Source organism: Mustela putorius, unplaced genomic scaffold (genome assembly GCF_011764305.1).
Source record: "Mustela putorius furo isolate JIRA1106 unplaced genomic scaffold, ASM1176430v1.1 tig00537248_pilon_pilon_pilon, whole genome shotgun sequence".
In the NCBI taxonomy this organism is placed as follows: Eukaryota; Metazoa; Chordata; class Mammalia; order Carnivora; family Mustelidae; genus Mustela; species Mustela putorius.
Window position 1 is genome coordinate 6811112 of NW_025422387.1, and position 21776 is coordinate 6832887.

At 38.4% G+C, this 21776-nt stretch overlaps 1 protein-coding gene across 7 annotated transcripts in view; it reads right to left on the reverse strand.

Annotated features, from left to right (window-relative positions):
* ATXN2 (ataxin 2) overlaps nt 1-21776 on the reverse strand; it is a 115555-nt gene that overhangs the window by 63777 nt on the left and 30002 nt on the right. For all 7 annotated transcript variants that reach the window (XM_045073560.1, XM_045073559.1, XM_045073555.1 and 4 more), the window contains exons 2-5: nt 15366-15399; nt 14179-14238; nt 13568-13639; nt 12664-12814 (exon numbers count right to left, since the gene is read on the reverse strand). In XM_045073560.1, coding sequence (XP_044929495.1) covers nt 12664-12814; nt 13568-13639; nt 14179-14238; nt 15366-15399 — 317 coding nt within the window. The remainder of the gene's footprint in view (nt 1-12663; nt 12815-13567; nt 13640-14178; nt 14239-15365; nt 15400-21776) is intronic.

Below are 21776 nucleotides of genomic sequence, written 5' to 3' on the forward strand. Positions count from 1 at the left end.
GATGCAGCTTTTAAGAAGAGAAAAAAAAAAAAGACCTGGGAGGGGGATCTTTTCTTCCTGACAAGTTATATGCTGCTATAAAAAAAATGTCATTATGTCCTGTTCTCTGACAACAAAATAATATAGCCTAAAACAGTGCTTACTTTTTAACTGTGATTTCCATAAAAACTTCTGAGGTCTAGAACTCAAAGTAAATTTACTACCACCCAAGGAAGAATGACAAATCCTTAGCAAGAAAACGGAGACGGAGGTGATCTGACCAGCTGCGGTAGGCAAGGACCTAGAGGACGGCAGCTCCAAACCGCGCATACAGCGCAGGGAGAGCACCAGTAACGGGCTTTTTAAAACATGGCTGAGCCCCTTGAAAAAATTCTTTCCTGAGCAAAATGCTGCTCCAAGGACAAGGAGAGTGTATCATGTTGGGAGACTTCAGTTTTAGTCCACGCATCACCTACTGTGTTAAAAGTACATAAACCAAATACTAAAAAACAGACTTTATGGTTTTCTAAGTCAGCATCAAATCAAACCACCAAAATCGTTTTCTTTTGTTCTTTTCTGACATCTGGACTAGGCACCCTTTTGACTAAAGTGTGGAAAGAATCAACAGATGTGGAAAAGCAAAGCCCAGATACTGTTCTTGTTAAATTCAATTTGTGTCTCTGTCACTCTTATGGAGCCCAACAGGTAAGCCTAGACTCCAAGCAGGAAACCGGGTAACGTGAATCAATGCACCACTTTGAAAGGGCACACAATATAGGCCTTTCAAAATAAACAGCCCTATAAATGCTTTTCATGTTACAGTATTTGACCAAAACTTTAAATAAATTGCTTAGTCAGTAGCTCTACTTGGCCAGCACCAAATTATGTCAAAGTGTATTAATAAAGAAATAGTCTTGGGGCGCCTGGGTGGCTCAGTGGGTTAAGGCCTCTGCCTTCGGCTCGGGTCATGATCCCAGGGTCCTGGGATCGAGCCCCGCGTCGGGCTCTCTGCTTGACAGGGAGCCTGCTTCCCTTCCTCTCTCTCTGCCTGCCTCTCTGACTACTTGTGACATCTGTCTGTCAAATAAATAAATTAAATATTTAAAAAAAAATAATAATGAAGAAGTCTTATATTCTTCTTATATAAAATATTTTACAGAACTATGAATATTACTAAAATCCCTTGAAGAAAAATATATCCAAAAATATACCCAACTTAAATATGAAAAAGCAGTTATTTTCCTTACCAATAAACTCTGAAAAGTGTACATATTGGATTCTCTAATTTAAACTTAAGGCAAAATATTTTTAGACAAACTATTTTATCTTTTTACTAACCTGCTATATAACATGAAAACACTGAATATAACATTTGAGAAGCAATTTTTTAAAAATCTTAATTAGCAAAATTAGAAGTTGAGCTAAAATTTTCAGAAAAAAAATTTTTTTTAAAGATTTTATTTATTTGACAGAAACACAGCGCAAGAGGGAATACAAGGAGTAGAAGTGGGAGTGGGAGAGGGAGCAGCAGGCCTCCTGCTGGGCAGGGAGCCTGATGTGGAGCTCAATCCTAGGACCATCCTGGGTTCACGACCTGAGATAAAAGCAGACGCTTAATGACTGAGCCATCCAAGCGCCCCAAATTTTTCAGAAATCCTACTTTTTTAAAAGAAACTTTACCATTTAATATAGTGCTGTACAAGACTTAAAAATCAACCTAGTATTGGGGGTAAAAACTTAAACCAACAGGAGCACCTAAGTGGCTCAGTCAGTTGAACATCCAACTCCTAATTTCAGCTCAGGTCATGATCTCAGAGTCATGGAATCAAGTCCCGTGACAGGCTCTTCACTCAACATGGAGTCTACTTGTCCCTCCCCCTCCACCCCTCCGCAACTCACTTTCTCTCTCAAATAAATAAAATCTTTAAACAAAACAAATAAAAAAACCTCTTAGGGACGCCTGGGTGGCTCAGTGGGTTAAGCCGCTGCCTTAGGCTCAGGTCATGATCTCAGGGTCCTGGGATCGAGTCCCGCATCAGGCTCTCTGCTCAGCAGGGAGTCTGCTTCCTCCTCTCTCTCTGCCTGCCTCTCTGCCTACTTGTGATCTCTCTTTGTCAAATAAATAAATAAAATCTTTAAAAAAAAAAAACAAAAACTCTTAAACCCACAAACCATAGACTTCTGTGAAAAGATCTAAATGAAGATCAATAGCCAAGACTCCACAGAATCAAATGTACACCAGAGCCAGAGTAATGTAACAGAACAAGAGAAAAATGGAAACCCACGTTGTGAGGCTTGCTTTATTATTATTAAAAAAAAAAAAAAAAGATAGAGGCATCTGGGTGGTTCAGTTAGTTAAGCATCTGCCTTCAGCTCAGATCATGATTCCAAGGTCCCAGGATCAAGCCCCACAGGAGCCTCCCTGAAGAGCAGGGAGCCTGCTTCTCTCTCTCCCTAGTCCCCTCCACCCTGCTTGTTTCCTCTCTCTTCTCTCGAATAAGTAAAAATCTTAAACAAACAAAAAATCCCAAGGTGACAGATTACAGAAAATGTTAGACTTCTGTTTTCTATATTATCTCCAAAAGAAATCAGAAGAAATTCTAACAAAGATGCCAACAGAAAGATACTTTGTGGGGTATCAGGAGGTGACATTCTGTTTTCAGCCTCTCCATTAGACTCCTGGTTCAGAACCCATTTTGAAGGGGCAGGGGGAATCTTTAGTCTATACCATCAGAAAAAAATGAAATCTGTCTAATCACTGCTAGAGCAATTTTTTAATAAAAGGTAACTGTTCTTATCTCAAAAGTTAAAGAGAAAGGGGCGCCTCGGTGGCTCAGTGGGTTAAAGCCTCTGCCTTCGGCTCCGGTCATGATCTCAGGGTCCTGGGATCGAGCCCTCCATCAGGCTTTCTGCTCAGCGGGGAGCCTGCTTCTCCCCTTCTCTCTCTCTGCCTGCCTCTCTGCCTACTTGTAATCTTTGTCTGTCAAATAAATAAATAAAATCTTTTAAAAAAAGTTAAAGGGAGAGAAGGAAAAATGGAAAGAAAGTGATTTTGTTGAAAATTTAGGGGGGAGGGGAGTAAATTCAGAAATGTTTAGGAAGCAAAAAAAGAATTTGGGAACTAACTGCCAATACCATTAGCCAATAGAGTATTCTTTTTGCAATTTACTCTCGATTCTATAGCAAAATGTTGAGACCAAGGTTAAGAAAAAGCTAGTGAATAGAATTAATTCCAATTTTTACAGCTGTACAAACACCTTTCTGTTTCTTTGCAAAATATATAAAATACAAATCAGACCGTTCTTTTCTTATGTAAATTAGAAGAACTACTGTTCAAGTGCACATGCTCCCTTAACACTCTCTGCCAGGACTGATCTGGGTAAAAAAGCAGTCAAATGGAAAAGAAAATGCAGACAATTTATCCACATCCCCTCACTGCCCTGCTTTATTACTACTTTTAATATATGTGCTATTCATAAGACTTCACTGTGTGCAGAGCAACAGAAAAAATAAAACTAAAACCAGACAGTAACTGGGTATACTAGCATTACATACTACTGCCAAGTAAATGGTCTTCCTGGACTCATCTGAATTACCTGCCAGAAGAGCTCAAAAATGCTACTTCGGCTCAGGTCATGGTCTCAGGGTCCTGGGATCAAGCCCCGTGTTGGGCTCTCCGCTTGGCAGGGAGCCTGTTTCTCCCTCTCTCTCTACCTGCCTACTTGTAATCTCTCTCTCTCTCTCTAATAAATAAATAAATAAATAAATCTTTAAAAAAAATAAATAAAATGTTAGGATCATTTTATCACTTTCTACAAAAACAGAGATACTATCTTTAGTGATTATTTTGAGGAAAAAGGACAATTTTACAGTGTTACATATTTCCATTGCAAGTATGGCACATTTCTCCATTTAGTCTAATCTACTTTTATTTTCTTCAGTAGTGTTTTTATGAAGTCTTCAGCCTATTCACATAAACTATGCTTATTTCTACACTTTAAGTCTTGTTCCATTGTGAAGACGTTTTCCTTTTAAAACATCTAGCTGAAAAAAAAATAAATAAATAAAATATCTAGCTGATGAATGCTGTCCAATAGTTAGCAACAGTTTTCATATATCTTCAATCAGTCCACCTTACTCTTATTAGTTCTAAATATTTCTATTTTATATAAACAAAATTCTATTTTATTCTAGGTTTTCATTTGCTTTTTATTTTCTTTTGTTTTTTAAATGAAGAATTACTGTTTTGATCTTTGCATACACATGAAGAATACAGCAGAGAATTTTTATATGCTCTAAAAACATATGAGGAAATGAAATTTTAACGTATCAGAGATATTTTAATAAACATGCAATACTTCCCTATTGCATACCTCCAACTACTGTTTAATGTTTCATTATCTGTTCTACTATATGTGTTTATTTTTTTAAATCTCAATAAAATAATCTCTGTGTCACCTCCATACTGGCCTCAGTAAATGTTAGTTTCCATTCAACCACTTCCCCCCAGCATGGACACACAACCTTCTCTTACTAGCCCACAGCAGAGGAAGTCAACTTTCTGATGGTTCAAGTTTTAACAGAAGACCATTAAGAGCACAAAATGACTCAGCTGGCTCAACATTAAAACTAGTCCACAAGCCCACAGGCCGAAGCCAATCTCTTTACTGGGCTTTCCTGCACCACTCCCTGGATATCCCCCAGCCAAGACCACCTGCTTATCCATCACCCCATCTGCCTACTCACCAGAGGGCCTACCCTCCCTCCTGCCAAAAGGCAGACTGATCATTAGTACTTGTCCAGCATTACAGCTGCTTGCCTGTCCAACATTAGCATGGCTTGCCCATCTACAGAGCCTACTGACTGCACTCCTAGCTCCAAGAATGTGCCTCTTCAGCTGCAAGGCTTGTGGCCTCATCACCCTACTATAAGACCACCCATGAAAGAATTTAGAACACATTCAGACTCCTCAGAATTCAAGGTTTTCCAAGTCACAGCCTGCAGAGATTTGTCTCTTCCTTAGATATGACTGATACGGCCTTCCTAATGTCATGCCTTTCAGAAAAGATCATTCCCAGGGCTCCTGGCCGGCTCAGTCAGCTAAGCATCTGCCTTCAGCTCGGCCTGTGATCTCAGGGTTCTAGGATCGGCCCCTAGTTGGGCTCCCTGCTCAGCAAGAAGTCTGCCTCTCCCTCTCTGTCTACCCTTCATCCTGCTTGTACTCTCTCTCACTCAAATAAAGAAATAAAATCTTAAGGAAAAAAAAAAAGAAGAAGAAGAAGAAGAGATCATTCTCTGTTACTCCTAGGACCATGCCCTATCAGAGCTACAGAACAACCACATGAGAACGACAATAGTATCACGTATTACTTTACTTCACTCTACCTCTAATCACACATTCACACCCCGAATTCCTCCAACTACTACAATTCTACTTGTCTCTGAACTCTATTTGGAATTCAATGCCACCAATTTTAACATTCCATTTTTCTTGAATTCCTTCATGTGCCTTGGTATTTCCAACTGTGAAAATGCCTGAAGCAGAGCTTCTTAACATGGAGTACATGAACTCCCTAAGGAACTGTGAACACTACAGAATTAAATATAAAAGTCTGTGTGCGTGTTTTTTCTAGGATTAGGGTATACAGTTTCATGAAGTTCTCAAAAGGGACCCAAAATAGATTAAGTCTTGAATTTCTCTGTACTGTCCATAGAAACAAGTAGAGCAATGAACACATTCCAGGGCCCAGTAAGTGTTTGCTGGCTGGCTGTATACATAAGACCACTTCTAGTTTTCTCACTCTTTGCATAAAATAGTTTTTTAAAAATACAGGAAGGTCCTAATTTCATTCATTCAAGAAACATTTACACTGTGCCTGTCCTATGTGGGAAGATACTAAGCGAGGCAACAAGGATTAAAAAAAAATGAAACAGGGGCACCTGGGTGGCTCAGTGGGTTAGGCCTCTGGCTTCAGCTCAGCTCATTATCTCAGGGTCCTGGGATTCAGCCCCGAGAGTCAGGCTCTCTGCTTGTCAGGGAGCCTGCTTCCCCCTCTCTCTCTGCCTGCCTCTCTGCCTGCTTGTGATCTCTGTCAAATAAATAAGTAAAAACTCAAAAAAACAAAAATAAGACAAAACAGTATTCATGCGCAAGGAGCTCAAAGTATAACAGGGGAGAGAGAAACATCTAATTACATAAAACAACATGGCATAAAGGCAATACAAAAGATGCTGGGCATATGTGTGGCTGCTGACATTAGAAGAGTATTAAACAACTGACAGGCAGTTAAGATCAGTGAGCAAAGAAACAAACACTGGAAATACAGACACAATGAAGACCACTTTAACAGAAATGAAGCCTAAAAATGGTCAGGGAAGAAATGATGAATAAAACACATGAAAAACAGAGGCGCCTGGGAGGCTCAGTTGTTAAGCATCTGCCTTCAGCTCAGGTCATGATGTCATGATTCAGGTCCTGGGATTGAGCCCCACACTGGGCTCCCTCCTCAGCAGGAAGCCTGTTTCTCCCTTTCCCACTCCCCCTGCTATAGTCCCTCTCTCACTGTCTCTCTGTCAAATAAATTTTAAAAATCTTAAAACACACACACACACACACACACACGAAAAACAGAAGAGCAGCTTCTGAGGGAGGATAAAACCAACAGTGTCAAAAAACCATAGAAGTCTGCAAGACTACAAAGGACTGAGCAATGAGAGGTTAATTCCAGGTAGTTCCCCAGTGGTGAACATAAAAGTCAGATTATGTTGCAGGAGTCAAAAGAAACTATTAAGAGTTAAGATGCTTAGGTAATGGAGTGCCTGGGTGGCACAGTCAGTTAAGAGTCTGCCTTCGGCTCAGGTCATGATCTTGGGGGTCCTGGGATCAAGTCCCACAATCTGCCTCTGCCCCTCCCCCCATGCTCTCTCTCAAATAAATAAGTAAAATCTTTGAAAAAAGAAAATTTGGATTAGAAAGGAAGAAAGGATAGTAAGTAGGAGTTCAGGATAAAAGGGAATCCTTTTCAGGAAGGGAGGGACTTGTACAGGTGTTTTGGCTAACGGGAAAGACTAACTGGAGAGGAAAAGACTGAAGAGTCTTGAAAACAGAGGTGACATAAAAGAGCAAGAACCCAGGAATGGTAAAATAGTATCAAGGGTATGACCAGAGAAGTTGGGATTCAGCAGGAAGTGAAACATCCCATTTATTAAAACCAAAGGCAAGAGAGCAATGATAGCAAGGGGAAGATAAAGTTGAAGGTGGGGGAGGGAGCAGCTGGTTGATGATGGAGGGCTTTCCCAATAACTACTTTCCTCATTTGTGATTTTTTCAGTTATTGTGACAAAAAGCTGGTAAGAAAACTGACTCTTCAAACTAAATCCAATTTCAATGGTCACAAATAAGGAATAGATGAAATTACACAGTATTAGAGCCAAAGCATAAGTTAGAGACAAAGTATGTTCTAAATGATTTCACCAAAGAGTACAGTATATATTTTTGATCAGCCCTAACAACCCAAACACAGCAGGAAAAAAGATCCAGGACGGAAGTTGGCAATATTTTTCTGTAAAGAACCAGAAAATTTGGTTTGACTTTGCAAGCCATATAGTCTCTATTACAACTACTCAATGTTATCACTGTAGCATCAAAGTAGCTACAGACAATACATGAATAAACAGGCATACCCTGTTAAAATAAAACTTTATTTAGCAATGAATGGATCTGGCCCACAGGCCTTAAGTTTGTTGACCCGTTCTTTAGACTGAGAACACAGCAAAGGAAATGAGCCGGTAGAAAATAGCGTAAGTTAGGAGAATGAAATAAGAAAGTAGACACTGGGGGCGCCTGGGTGGCTCAGTGGGTTAAGCCGCTGCTTTCGGCTCAGGTCATGATCTCAGGGTCCTGGGATCGAGTCCTGCATCTGGCTCTCTGCTCAGCAGGGAGCCTGCTTCCTCCCCTCTCTCTCTCTGCCTGCCTCTCTGACTACTTGTGATCTCTCTCTGTCAAATAAATAAATAAAATCTTTAAAAAAAAAAAAGAAAGAAAGTAGACACAGGGGTCGTCTAGATGGTTCAGTCAGTTAAGCATCTGCCTTTGGCTGGGATCTTGATCCTCGGTCCTGGGATAGAGCCCCTGTTCAGCTGGGAGCCTGTTTCTTCCTCTCCCTGCTGCTCCCCCTTCTTGTGCTCTCTCCCTCTCTCCGTCAAATAAATAAATAATATCTAAGGAAGGAAGGAAAGAAGGAAGAGACCACAGAACTAAAATGTAGTTGAGTTGGGGTATTAAATCAAAAGCAAAATATGAGGGGTGCCTGGGTGGCTCAGTGGGTTAAAGTATCAGCTTTCGGTTCAGGTCATGATCCCAGGGTCCTGGGATCAAGCCCCACATTGGGCTCTCTGCTCCGTGGAAAGCCTGCTTCTTCCTCTCTCACCCTGCCTGCCTCTATGCCTACTTGTGATCTCGGTCTGTCAAATAAATAAATAAATAAATAAATAAATAAATAAATAAATAAATATTTTAAAAAAGGAAAGAAAAGAAAGAAAGAAAAAAAAATTTAAAAAAAAAGCAAAATATGAAAAGGAGCAAAAGAAAAAGCAGAAACAGAGTGAAGGAGAAAAGCAGACAGAGAAACACTAGAAAGAGAAAAGAAACCAAGTAAAAAGTGAGTAGATCTAATACACCAACTCCAAGGTAGAAAAATGCAGACACCAAAGCAACTGAATGCCCTAAAAAATAGGTAGCAAAATGAAGTGGGTAATTTGAGAGCATCCCAGCTCTGTCTGCAATGGAATTCAGATAAAGTATAAAACACACACTAATTTTCCAGTGATAATCTAATGGTCTAACTATGGATGTGCAAAAGGAACCCAAAGCTTACAAAATCGTAGTTACTTTTCATTTTGTCTGCAAATCAATCTGGTAACGTATTCATTCACGAGATCAAACTAAACTTATCCACCATATCATAAAAAAAAATTATTTCTAGGCCTCTTATTCACTTGCATATATGTATGAACAGGACAACCTTATAAATGTATTAAAATAAAAAAACAAACTTATAAAATCAATAGTCAGCATTAAGAAGTTAAAAGTCATAATAACCTAACTTTTAAAAGTCTCCCCAAAAACAAAGTCAAAGATTGGGCGCCTGGGTGGCTCAGTGGGTTAAGCCACTGCCTTCGGCTCAGGTCATGATCTCAGGGTCCTGGGATCGAGTCCCGCATCGGGCTCTCTGCTCAGCAGGGAACCTGCTTCCTCCTCTCTCTCTCTCTGCCTGCCTCTCTGCCTACTTGTAATCTCTCTCTGTCAAATAAATAAATAAAATCTTAAAAAAAAAAAAAAAAATTAAAAACAAAGTCAAAGATTTAAAAAAGAATCTTAAATAATATAATAATTTGCATATTTATATTGAACAAGAATTTTTTTTTTAACCTTTGGCGTTATTTGTGGGGAAATCCTTTAAGGTAAATACATTTATTTTTATTTATTCTGACACAGCTAAACAACAAATGAGGCCACATAATTTATGTCAGAGTAGTACAATGTTTAAGAACATGATTTGGGGGGCACCTGGGGGGGTTCAGTCATTAAGTGCCTTCCCTCGGTTTGGGTCATGATCCCAGGATCCTGAGACTAAGTCCTGTACTGGGCTCCCTGCTCAGAGGGAAGCCTGCCTCTCCCTCTCCCACTCCCCCTTGCTTGTGTTTACTCTTTCACGGTCTCTGTCAAATAAATAAATAAATAAATTTTTAAAGATTTTATTTGTCATAGAGAGAGAGAAGAACATAAGCAGGGGGACTGGCAGAGGCAGAGGGAAAAGCAAGCTCCTTGCTGAGCAAGGAGCCCAAGGTCGTACTTGATACCAGGACCACAGGATCACGAACTGAGTGCTAGGTTTGTGTCATCACTTTACCAAGTTACTGAATTGTGTCTTAATTTCTGTAATTAATGAACTATGCCAATTAATAACTCTAAAAATTTTTCTTTATACTAATTACTATCTCCAAAATAATACTTATAGAGGGCAACTTCTGCCAGACAGTATTAAAAACCTGGCTTAAGAGACCTGAAATCTAAAATAATTAAAAAATTTAAAAATAAATAACTAAAAATAAAAATAAAAAACAAACAAAAAAAAGAGATCTGAAATCCTAAACACATGACTTATTCAGGATACTATGCCCTAGACACAACTTTGTAATTCACTAAACCACTACAGTCTTTATATAAAACACTTTAAATTACTCCACTATGGGATGTCCTCATCAAAAAAACTGTATTTTTATGTATATAGCAAAATACATCCAGCCCGTTATGAGTGTATTGAACACTGTCAAAGCTGTCACTCTGATCTGTATGTTCTTGGCTTTCTACAATGAACACAAATTTTCTGAGAAATAAAGACATAACAAAATAAAAAAATAAAAAATTTAAAGACATTATTTTGAAGAGGATCAAAAAATAGGATACCATAGATACTTCCAAGTAATATTTATCCTTCCAAATTTGGGAAATGCCAATTCACCTGAGGGGGGGCACCTGAGTGGCTCAGTGGGTTAAAGCCTCTGCCTTCGGCTCAGGTCATGATCCCAGGGTCCTGGGATCGAACCCCGCCTCGGGCTCTCTGCTCTGCGGAGAGCCTGCTTCCTCCTCTCTCTCTGCCTGCCTCTCTGCCTACTTGTGATCTGTCTGTCAAATAAATAAATTTAAAAATCTTAAAAAAAAAAAAAAAAAAGAACAAAAAACAAGGGGCACCTGGGTGGCTCAGTGGGTTAAAGCCTCTGCCTTCGACTCGGGTCATAATCCCGGGGTCCTGGGATTGAGCCCGGCATAGGGCTTTCTGCTCAGCGGGGAGCCTGCTTCCTCCTCTCTCTCTCTCTGCCTGCTTCTCTGCCTACTTGTGATCTCTGTTGGGTAAATAAATAAAAATCTTTAATTAAAAAAAAAAAAAACCAAAGTCTATTGTGAATGGCTGTTAGCTAAACAGCCTCGTACCCAACAGAGTAAGAAGTATTTTGTTGTTGTGGCCCATACTTTTTTTTAGAGTACTATGTACTACATTCAACTGTAACTGTATTTTTGTGGTCCCAGGCATAAACAAGATCAACTCCAAAGGCAGAAACTAAAAAAAAAAAAAGACTTGTTTCCTTGTATGGGCCATTGAAGGACTCTTAGACAGAGTTGTGAATCAGAAACACAGACATCTGAGTACAAGGTACAAAAAACAGAACACAGTGCTTTCTGCAGCACGGCAAAGCGGTTAAAGGTACCTAGTCTCTGAAAAGAACAATCTAACTATATGTGAGAGCCTTGTTAAGGGTACAAGAGAAAGGCTTTAACTTTCTAGGGGCTTGTATTTCTAAATAACAGTGTAAAAAAATGAATACGACAAAAACAGCTGTTGGTATAGACTGAATAATGAAAATCAAAAATTGTGGTGAGTTAAAACTCAAGAGAATGGACTACAGAATTTGACCAGGAAAAAGAAAATCAATTTAAGAATTTTAGAACCAAGTTCAAAACTGCCCAGAAGAGCCTTTCAACATGTTATGAACACTCAACACTGCAAAGAATGCTCTCCAAACAAGTAACAGCATTCCCATATTTCCCTCCTCAGTGGACATCTGAAAAAGATTAAATATTTTTTAATTTTTTTTTAAGATTTTATTTATTTGATCAACAGAGATTACAAATTGTCAGAGAGGCAGGCAGGGAAAGAGGAGGAAGCAGGCTCCCCATTGAGCAGAGCCCCCCACCCATGCGGGGGTCAATTCCAGGGCCCTGAGATCATGACCTGAGCTGAAGGCAGAGGCTTTAACCCATGAGCCACCCAGGCGCCCCTGAAACAGATTAAATTTTTTTTTTTTTTTTTTTTAAGATTATTTATTTATTTATTTGTCAGTGATGGAGAGAGAGCGAGCAAGCACAGGCAGACAGAGAGGCAGGCAGAGGCAGAAGCAGGCTCCCTGCCAAGCAAGGAGCCCGATGTGGGACTCGATCCCAGGACGCTGGGATCATGACCTGAGCCGAAGGCAGCTGCTTAACCAACTGAGCCACCCAGGCGTCCCCAGATTAAATTTTAATATAACTATATCACCCCTTTTATATCGTCAAAACATACTCCCATACTCTGAATTTTTTTTTTTTTTATATGCATGTTCTACTTCTTTACCTTTTTCATCTTCATTGGACAATTGTTTCTCCATCTACAGCTCTTTGGCTTTCTCCCTGAGACTTGTGCTCTATTTCCAGGTCACAAAACTAAAACATTTATAGAACTAAAATCATAATAAAACTAAATAAGCATGATTTATAACCATTTTAAAACTAAAAATTTATAAACTAAAGAACTGTAAGCCAAAAAGGATAAGAAATTTCAGCTGAATATGATCTATAGCATTCTTGACCATGAAACTAGAAAATCCTTTACAAACTTTAATAGAACTCTTATTATCTACCCTACCAAAATTACTAAGGACTGTTTCTCTGAAGTTTTAAGTATTTTTCAACAAAAATGCATTAAAATTCCCATCTGTCATTAAACAGATTATTCTTTAATTTTAATCTGGTTATTCTTTAAAAAAAAAAAAAATTCTTTAAAAAAAAGTCTGTATAATTGATGTATAGAGTCCTTGGTTAAATATATCTTATAAACCATGAAGCATATTTAGGAAATCAAAATTTACCTCTTCTTGCATAACTGGAGTCCATATCTTTAAACTGTACCACAACAAAGTCTGAACACTTGAACAAAATACTCTCCATTATTTCTTCACGTTTTGGCCCCGAACTGGATTCCATACTTTTTTCATGTGCAGCATCAAGTACCAAATCACACTAAAATGAAAAGCATGAGTAAATATTCAAATTACTTATAAAATAAAATATGACAGGGATTCTTCAGCACATCAAGGTACTATTTATGTCTTTGACAAAAATATTCTATCTCAAAAGAACCTTATAATCATAAGTTTTTCTCAAAAATATGACCAATTATTTATTCCATCATTCAAAATCCTCTTATCTGGAAGTTGGTCCTTGCTACCATAGTCTGTTTTAAGTACATTAATGGTGATGATGAAGAAAATAATGAACCACTCAATATGTCTTCTAACCTCCAATGCTTGCAAAGGTCAAGATATTTTAATAAGCACACAGAGCAAGTTTAATTATATGAACCAGTCTACAAAATAATCAGTATTTCAAACTAAAGAGCAAAACCAAAGTGTGAATTTTAAGATTTTTTATTTATTTATCTCAGAGAGAGAGAGAGCACACAAGCAGAGTGGCAGGCAGAAGCAGAGAGATAGAAGCAGGCTCCCTGGTGACAAGAAGCCCGATGCGGGACTTGATCTCAAGATCCTGGGATCATGACCTGAGCTGAAGGCAGAGGCTTAACTTACTGAGCCACCCAGGCATCCCCAAAGTGTAAATTTTTAAAAGTGCTTTAAAGAACATGAAAATATCAGAAACGATTACAAACTGCTAAATCAGGAACTAACACACAGTGTCAGGATGGCATACAAACATACAGCAGTTGATGATTCACGGGCTTTTACATTTAACAAAAAGGAAAAGAGTAAAAATTACCTTAGGACTGTATGTTTTAAAAACTCCTTCATATATACCTCCGTTTTTCACTTGTACTTCACATTTGGATCCCTAAAAACATACAATTAATTTATCAAAAAAACAGTGTCCTATCCAGTCAAGAGGGATAATTGTTTTCATTTTACTTTTTTTATATAGCTCACCAAGCTTCATTCAGCATATCAGGTATTCACTGACAGAACAATAAATTCTAAAATATTAACAATACATTGAATTCTCAAAATTCCTCAGGAGGCACTGCTCAGAGATTGCAGTATGAATTTAAACACTGAAGTTTAAATAAATAAATAGAGAGATAGATAGATAAATACTAAAGTTAAGTATTTCTGATTCTGGCTTTATTAGGTGACAAAATAATGCACTAATCAACTACTACTATTATTTTATACATACCAGGGTTAAGAAGAATACTTTTATAGTGTGTCTCAATAGTTTGGATGGAGTTCTAAGCTTTTTTTTTTTTTCCCTAAATAATCCGATTAAATGTGACCTAAGAAATGTTATTTTGAAAATCATTCGTCTACATTTTAGCATCACGAAATTACTTTACACTCCCAAGGCAGCTTCTCCCCAATAATCTGGTAACTTACAACAACTGATGTAAGTATATGAACCATCCTCATATTTGCATAGATTCCATCAAAAGAAATCTGGAATATTAAGAAAAAAACACTATTAGCAATTAGTATTTATCCTTGTATATATATTAAAATTAACATTTATTTTCTTAAAAAATGTTTAGTTAGGTCTGCAATGCCTTACACGCATTAAAGAAAGACTTGGGTTTACTGCGATCTTTGTTTCCTTAGAGAACAGAAGCTTAAGTTTTCAACAGTGAAAACAGTCATACCATCTAACAATGTTTCTGACTACATGTGATACAAAAAAAGCAAAAGTGAACTTTCATATATGAGGAATAACAAAACCACAGAAACAGGACAGAGCAAAGACTGGGGAGCAGAGGGAGGAGGGATCACTACTAAATAGCATGAGTGATTTTTCAAGGTGAGAGAAGGTCCTATCATCTTGACTGTGATGGTGGTTACATAGCTGTACGCATCAAAACTCAAAGACCTGTACACTAAACAGGGTTAAGCATATATACATAAATAAACAAGTGCAGGAGTGTGCACCTTTGTCAAAGACCCTTGACTATCTTCTCTTAGTACATATGAATCAACGCTAGTGCTCTCAGGTCTCATCAGTCACACCACTCTACTACATACTACGAAAGCATGCGTCCTTCTGATTTGAAATAAGAATATCTGTCCAGTAATGCCAAAATCTGAAAGATAAATGACAGTTTCTCATTTATTTTTCCATCACATGGAACTTCCCTTCATTCCCAGTTTAATTTTATTGATAGAGTTCTAAAATTTAAAATAAGATGGCCCTTTCCAAGGGAGAAAAATGAAAGGACTTAAAAGATAGCATTAATTCAAAATCAAAACCCCAAAGAACTCTGCAAACTCCAGTCCTGTTCCACTTATCTTTTGGAGTATTAATCATTTAGATTTGCCTTTAGCCATTTATAAAATAACAAATGACTTATTACTTTGCATGAAAAATACTATTTACAAACAATTTTACATTTTGTATGAAGAATCATGTCCAAAAACACATATAGCTAATAATTTTATACCAAACAGTACTGAGGTACAAAAGTTGTATGAGGTATAAAACCCAAGATTTCTTTTCATCTTGGCTTTCGTCTATGGTGCAGAAATAACATTTTAGTTACCAATTCTTCCAAACAAGTGACATTAAAATTACTCACCGTGGATTGAGGCAGTCCTTTGCTGTTTCGACCTCTGAAAAAATAAAACGTTTATTAAGTTCAACAGGAGAAACAAGCTTAAAAATTTTTTTCAAATTTAAGTTTCATAAATATTTTCAAATTCAAATATTTTCAAATTTAATCATCTTATAATTCCATTCAAATATAGCACAAGCAACCTGTGCGGAAGGCTCATCTAATACCAAGTATAAAGGCGACCTAAGAATGGTTCCCTATGGCATCACTGGCTCAGAGACCCAGAACAGGTGTGTATCATGGGAGGGAAAAAGGAGGAAGAATGTGAACATGATCAAAATAAAATAAATGAAGTAAAAATAAAAACAGCCTACTGCAAAAATAACCAATACCAAACGTAATAATCTTTAGTCCCATAGTAACCTACTGTTCTGTTACAGAAAGCTACTTAGGAATAAAATATAAATTCCACTCCTGATTTAACTGACATATTATTGACTGACATCAAAGTCACCTCCTGTGTTTTTCTCTTGCCTCTAAAAATAGGCACCATGTTTACAACTGCAGAAAAACATCCGAAAATAAGTTAAATCATTCAAAGCACTTTCACTTCTAAGTACCTCCATCAGGATCTATGTAACAAGTACCTTTCTCTGCCAATCCCCTACCTCTGAAACAATGCAGTATACCAGTCAGCTGTCAAGTTATTTCCAGTAAGGTGGACTCAAGTGAATTTAGTTATAGAGCATAATACAAGCTGAGGCTTATTCCACTGGAAAAGATTAGGCCCCTTATGAAATGATAAAAACATTAACATAAAATGCTATATTCCTCATAAATAACAGAATAAAGGAATAATAATAAAACTGGAATAATAGAGCTAGACTCTCTCTCTCTCTCTTGTAAGAGAGACAGAGAAAGTTTGATTAGGGAGGGGTAGAGGGAGAGAATCTTAAGTGGGCTCCACACTCCCCGTGGAGCTGGACAAAGGGCTCAATCTCATGACCCTGAAATCATGACCTGAGCCGAAGGCAGATGCTCAACTGACTGAGCCAGCCAGGAAACCCTAGAATCTTATTTTAACAAAATAATCAAGATACTCAATTAAGTCACAGATTCAAAGAGAAGCACAATTCAGGTCTAAACAGTCTAATAGTATGAATGTGCCAATTCCCAGTAAAATGGCACTGATCTTAGAATGCCAAGGACAGGGCTGGTTTGCTTTCCAACTCAGTAACCCTCTCTCAACTAGAAAATAACATCTTAGACCAAAGCACCTCTGAAAGTCCTTCCATTTCTAACATTCTGATTCTGTAACTCTTTGCCTCACACAAAGCACAGAAAAATTCCTGTAGTCCATGGAATAGGACTAATAATACCACTTATAATACTACAAACCATATACTATGGTAAGCACTATGTCAAACTCTCACCCCAACTTTACAGGTGAAGAAACTGGACCTTAGTTAACTATCTTGACCAAAACCATCTGGCTAATGAGCAGTAGAACTGGTATTTTAACCAGGTGACCAAAGTCTAGGCTTTTCATTTCTAGGTTATATTCCGCCTCTCTGAAATTGCATTACAAGGAATAAACTAATTTCACAATTAAACCTAACCAAATTTTTTATTTTTTTAAAACATCATTTGAATTTACTGGGTTTTTCTAATTATCGGTAGTCTAAAACCAAAGGCTACCAAATAGCTAAAAATCCTGTGTGGGTTATCTTATCTTGGTGGTTGCTGAGATGCAACGGTTAAGACTTAAAGAAATGCCACCAATTAAGTACCTTTTTTTTTTTTAAAGATTTTATTTATTTATTTGACAAAGAGAGATCACAAGTAGGCAGAGAGGCAGGCAGAGAGAGAGAGGGAAGCAGGCTCCCTGCTGAGCAGAGAGCCGAATGTGGGACTCAATCCCAGGACCCCGAGATCATGACCTGAGCTGAAGGCAGCGCCTTAACCCACTGAGCCACCCAGGCGCCCCCCAATTAAGTACCTTTAAATTCATGTGACATCCCCATAAAGCTATTTAAAAGAATTTACAGACCCTCTATAGAAATCACACTATTTTTTATTGATTATATAATTACATCTTTGACTAACAAAGAACTGTTTTGACAATCCAGTTTACTAATTAGAACAAATCATGCAACAAAGAAAATAACAGAAGACCCACAGCAGTATAAAGAGGTACAGAGTGTAGAAACAGATTTCCACTGACCAAACCAGGAAATCAAATAACCAAGGGGAATGTTAGCATACCATAATAGCATCTTCTGAAGCTTGTGCTACAAATCCAAATTTATTCTCCCCCCCCCCTTTTAGGATCCACTTAGATTATGCTTCACTTTTCATTTTCTTCTTTAACATTTTGGAATAAAGCATCTTAATGTTTCTTATAGAAACAAAAACAGAATTTCAAAGAAGCCAATCAATTAAGTGTCTGCCTTCAGCTCAAGTCATGATCCTGGGATCAGGCCCAGCAGGCAGGGAGCCTGCTTCTCCCTCTCCCACTCCCTCTACTTGGGTGTTCTCTCTCTCAAATAAAATCTTAAAAGGGGGAAAAAAAGCCAAGATCATACTCTACTCCTAAATATACTTATGATTAGGTGGATCAGATTTAACAAAATAACCATATTCAGGATTGTTACTGAGTATGAATTTAAGGTGTCATTCAAGATGCCAAATTTATATAAAGAAATTTTTAAAATAACAGTTTGTATTGCTTCAAGATAACACAGAGGGAGGAAATAGCAGGGATTATACTGAAGTAAGACTGGCATGAGTGGCTAACCATTAATACTAGGTGCCAGGTGTGTAGGGGTTCAATATATCATTCTGCCTGCTTTTTACAATTTCCTTAAGTTTAAAAAAAAAAAGAAAAAAAGTACCTTCTGATATGATGCAATCAGAGTCCAGATTTAATCAAGATCTATTAGTTTACAGGAAACATGGTGTGGGAGAATATGTTAACTGCTACCATGAGTTTATGATCAGTTAAACCAAGACTGTAGTAAATATGACATAACAAGTAACAGTTTCTGTTGGGCTGGCAGGAAGGGCTACTAAAGATGGCGAAAAGTTCCCACCACAAGACCTGAGTTTCTGTTGGGCTGGCAGGAAGGGCTACTAAAGATGGCGAAAAGTTCCCACCACAAGACCTGAGCTCGGACAGGAGAACAAAGGCCCACGCAGGAATCTGAGACCCCCCCCACCCCGCCCTGGGCTCCTGTGGACCAATGGGATCCCGACGAGCAGGCGGGATATCTGAATAAGGGAAACTTGCCAAAAGACCCCTGAGCTTTCCCCAAAACCCCTTAAAAGCCCCCTCCTCCCTGCCTTGGGAGCGACTTCCACCACTCTGCTTTCCAGAGTCGAGGAACCTCGCCCGAGGGTGCCCACCTCCTCCCGGTGCAACTTGCCCGGCTCCCCTTCTCCTGAGCCCTGAAACTTCGCCAGAGAGTGTTTTTAATAAATCTTGCCTTGCACCCACTTTGCCTGGTGTTGTGTTTATCTCGCCGGAAAAACTACAGCATCCTCAATAAATAAACAGGAGAAGAACAAAAAAAGAAAAAAAAAGAAAAACAGTGCAGAGGGAGAGAAAATTATAAATTTAAGGATACACGTAAATCAAAAGCAAAGTGTGGCTTCTCAATTTCAAAACTTACTACAAAACTAGTGATCAAAATAGTGTGATACTGGCATAAGGACAGACATAAAATCCAATGGAAGAGAGAGTCCAGAAATAAGCCCTCACAAATATGCTAAACCCTTACACCTTATAACATACACAAAAACTAACTTAGAATGATGGGTCAAAGATGCAAACTTAAGAGTTAAAACTACGAAACTCTTGAAGAAAAAAGAGGGGACAAGTCTTCATGACTCTGAATTTGGCAATGATTTCTCAACTATGACACCAAAGTGAATAGACAACATAAAAAAAATAACAGTAAAAAGGTCTTCATCAAAATTAAAAGCTTTTGTGCAAAGGATTGTCACAGTTATCAGAATGAAAAGACAATACTTTTCAGAATGAGAGAAGATATGTGCATTCCACGTATCTGATATGATAAAGGGTTCATTCCAGAATACATAAACTATAACCTGGTAAGAAAAGTACTACAACCTAGTTCAAAAAATGGGCCAAAGACCTGAATAGCACTCCTCGAAAGAAGTCATAAAATTAGCATGTGAAAAGATGCTCAACATCACTAGTCACCAGGAAAAATGCAAATCAAAACCACAATGAGCTACCATTTTACTCCCACTACTGTAGCTATTATCAAAAAGACAAAAAATCACAGGTGTTGGCAAAAAACTGGCAAAACCCTTCTGCACTACCTGTGAGAATGTAAAATGGTATAGCTACTATGGAAGATAGGATGGCAGTTCCTCAAAAAATTCAACAGAATTACCATATGATCCAGCAATTACCACATCAGAATATATACCCAAAATAACCGAAAGCAGGGTTCTGGGGATGATTAGATGGCTCAATCAGTTCAATGTCTGACTGCAGTTCAGGTCATGATCCCGGGGTCTTGGGATCTAGCCCTACATTGGGCTCCTTGCTGCGTGGGCAGTCTGCTTCTCCCTCTGCCTCTGCACCCCCCACCCCGTTTGTGCTTTCTCTCTCATTTGCTGCTCTCTCTCAAATGAATAAAATCTTAAAACAAAACAAAAAAGAACTGTGATTTATTAACTTCTATCTACTTTATGTCCAGGACGTCTTTAATTTCTTAAATTAAACAAAAAAAAAACCTCAATTCTACACAGCCTTAAAATTCAAACGCCACCTTTTCACGAAGCCTTCCTTGGACTACACCATTCTGAATCAAACACACAGTGCTCTCTTCAACTCTCCAGACTGGACTCTGACATAACCAGATTTGTATTATAGTTACTGGTGACCTATCATATGCCGACTACTCAGGGCCATCAACTGACCAAATCAGAAAATGATGCCTCCTCCAGGGAGTCAAACCCCACACTAGAGAAAAGAGTGTGATCAGCAGCCAGTGCTTTTGTGAAAATCAGAAGAGGTACCAGAAATGGAGGTAGCCCCAAAGGCACTTTTTGTGCCCCCAAAACTCCTGGATTTGAACATGCATTCATGTCCTTGACCAAAAGCTCCTGGATGAAATAAAACCTAAACCAAGCCTGGCAGACAGTATCTTACACATCTTAGTAACATCTACCAAAATCAGCACAGAAGAACCATAGCTCACATATGACATATAATTAATAAATAATGAATTAATGAGCCCAGCCAAAAAGAAAGAAAAAGATGGAGAAATATTTCAAAGTAATCACCACACAAATCAACAGTCAGCAAAATATAGCCCACAACCTGATTTTGTTGAGATTCTGAGCCCGGGATGCTTTCAGGGAGTGAGGAAGATGGGGAGGGAGGGAGGAGGGAAGGGACAAGCCAAGAAGCACAGAATATGCGACAGAGAAGTTGTGTGGCTTATAACACCTAAACTACTACCTCTCTGCGTCATTTCAAGAAAAATCTGCTGACCTCTGCACTGAAAAAGTGGCTGCGATGTCAACAACTGCAATTTAAAAAATAAAAGTTTGGGCGCCTGGGTGGCTCAGTGGGTTAAAGCCTCTGCCTTCAGCTCAGGTCATGGGCCCAGGGTCCTGGGATCGAACCCCACATGGGGCTCTCTGCTCAGCAGGGAGCCTGCTTCCTCCTCTCTCTCTCTCTCTCTGCCTCTCTGCCTCTCTGCCTACTTATGATCTCTATCTGTCAAACAAATTAAAAAAAAAACCTTTATTAAAAAAATAAATAAATAAAAATAAAAGTTTACTGCTATTTTATACCACTACTTCTAAAACAAATCTGATACCTTATTAAATACTTTTATCATGGAAGTTTAATGCAAACATAATTGAAAAAATGTCAAAGTGCTCTTGTTCTTATCTTTAAGCTTCACAATGGAATTGAGGATGATCCAAATTTTGAAAAAAATCAACATATTTTACTAACATCTGATGTCAATACAAGCAAGTTTCACGAAGCCAGGGACTTTGTATCAATTGCTGAATCAAAAGCACGTAGCACAAACTGATGAAACAGTAAATGGTAGATTATACGACAAACTTGACATATCACCTTGTGAATCTCATAAGAATCTTTTTTTTTTTTTTAAGATTTTATTTGAAAGAGATCACAAATAGAGAGGTAGGCAGAGAGGCAGGCAGAGAGAGAGGAGGAAGCAGGCTCCCCACTGAGCATGAAGCCAGAAGCAGTGCTCTATCCCAGGACCCTGGGATCATGACCTGAGCCGAAGGCAGAGGCTTTAACCCACTGAGCCACCCAAGGTGCCCCGAATCTCCTAAGAATCTTGACTAGAATTATTAAAAAAAAAAAAAAAAAATTTGATGAGACATCTGAACTGGAGGTTCTAGCCTGGGCTATAT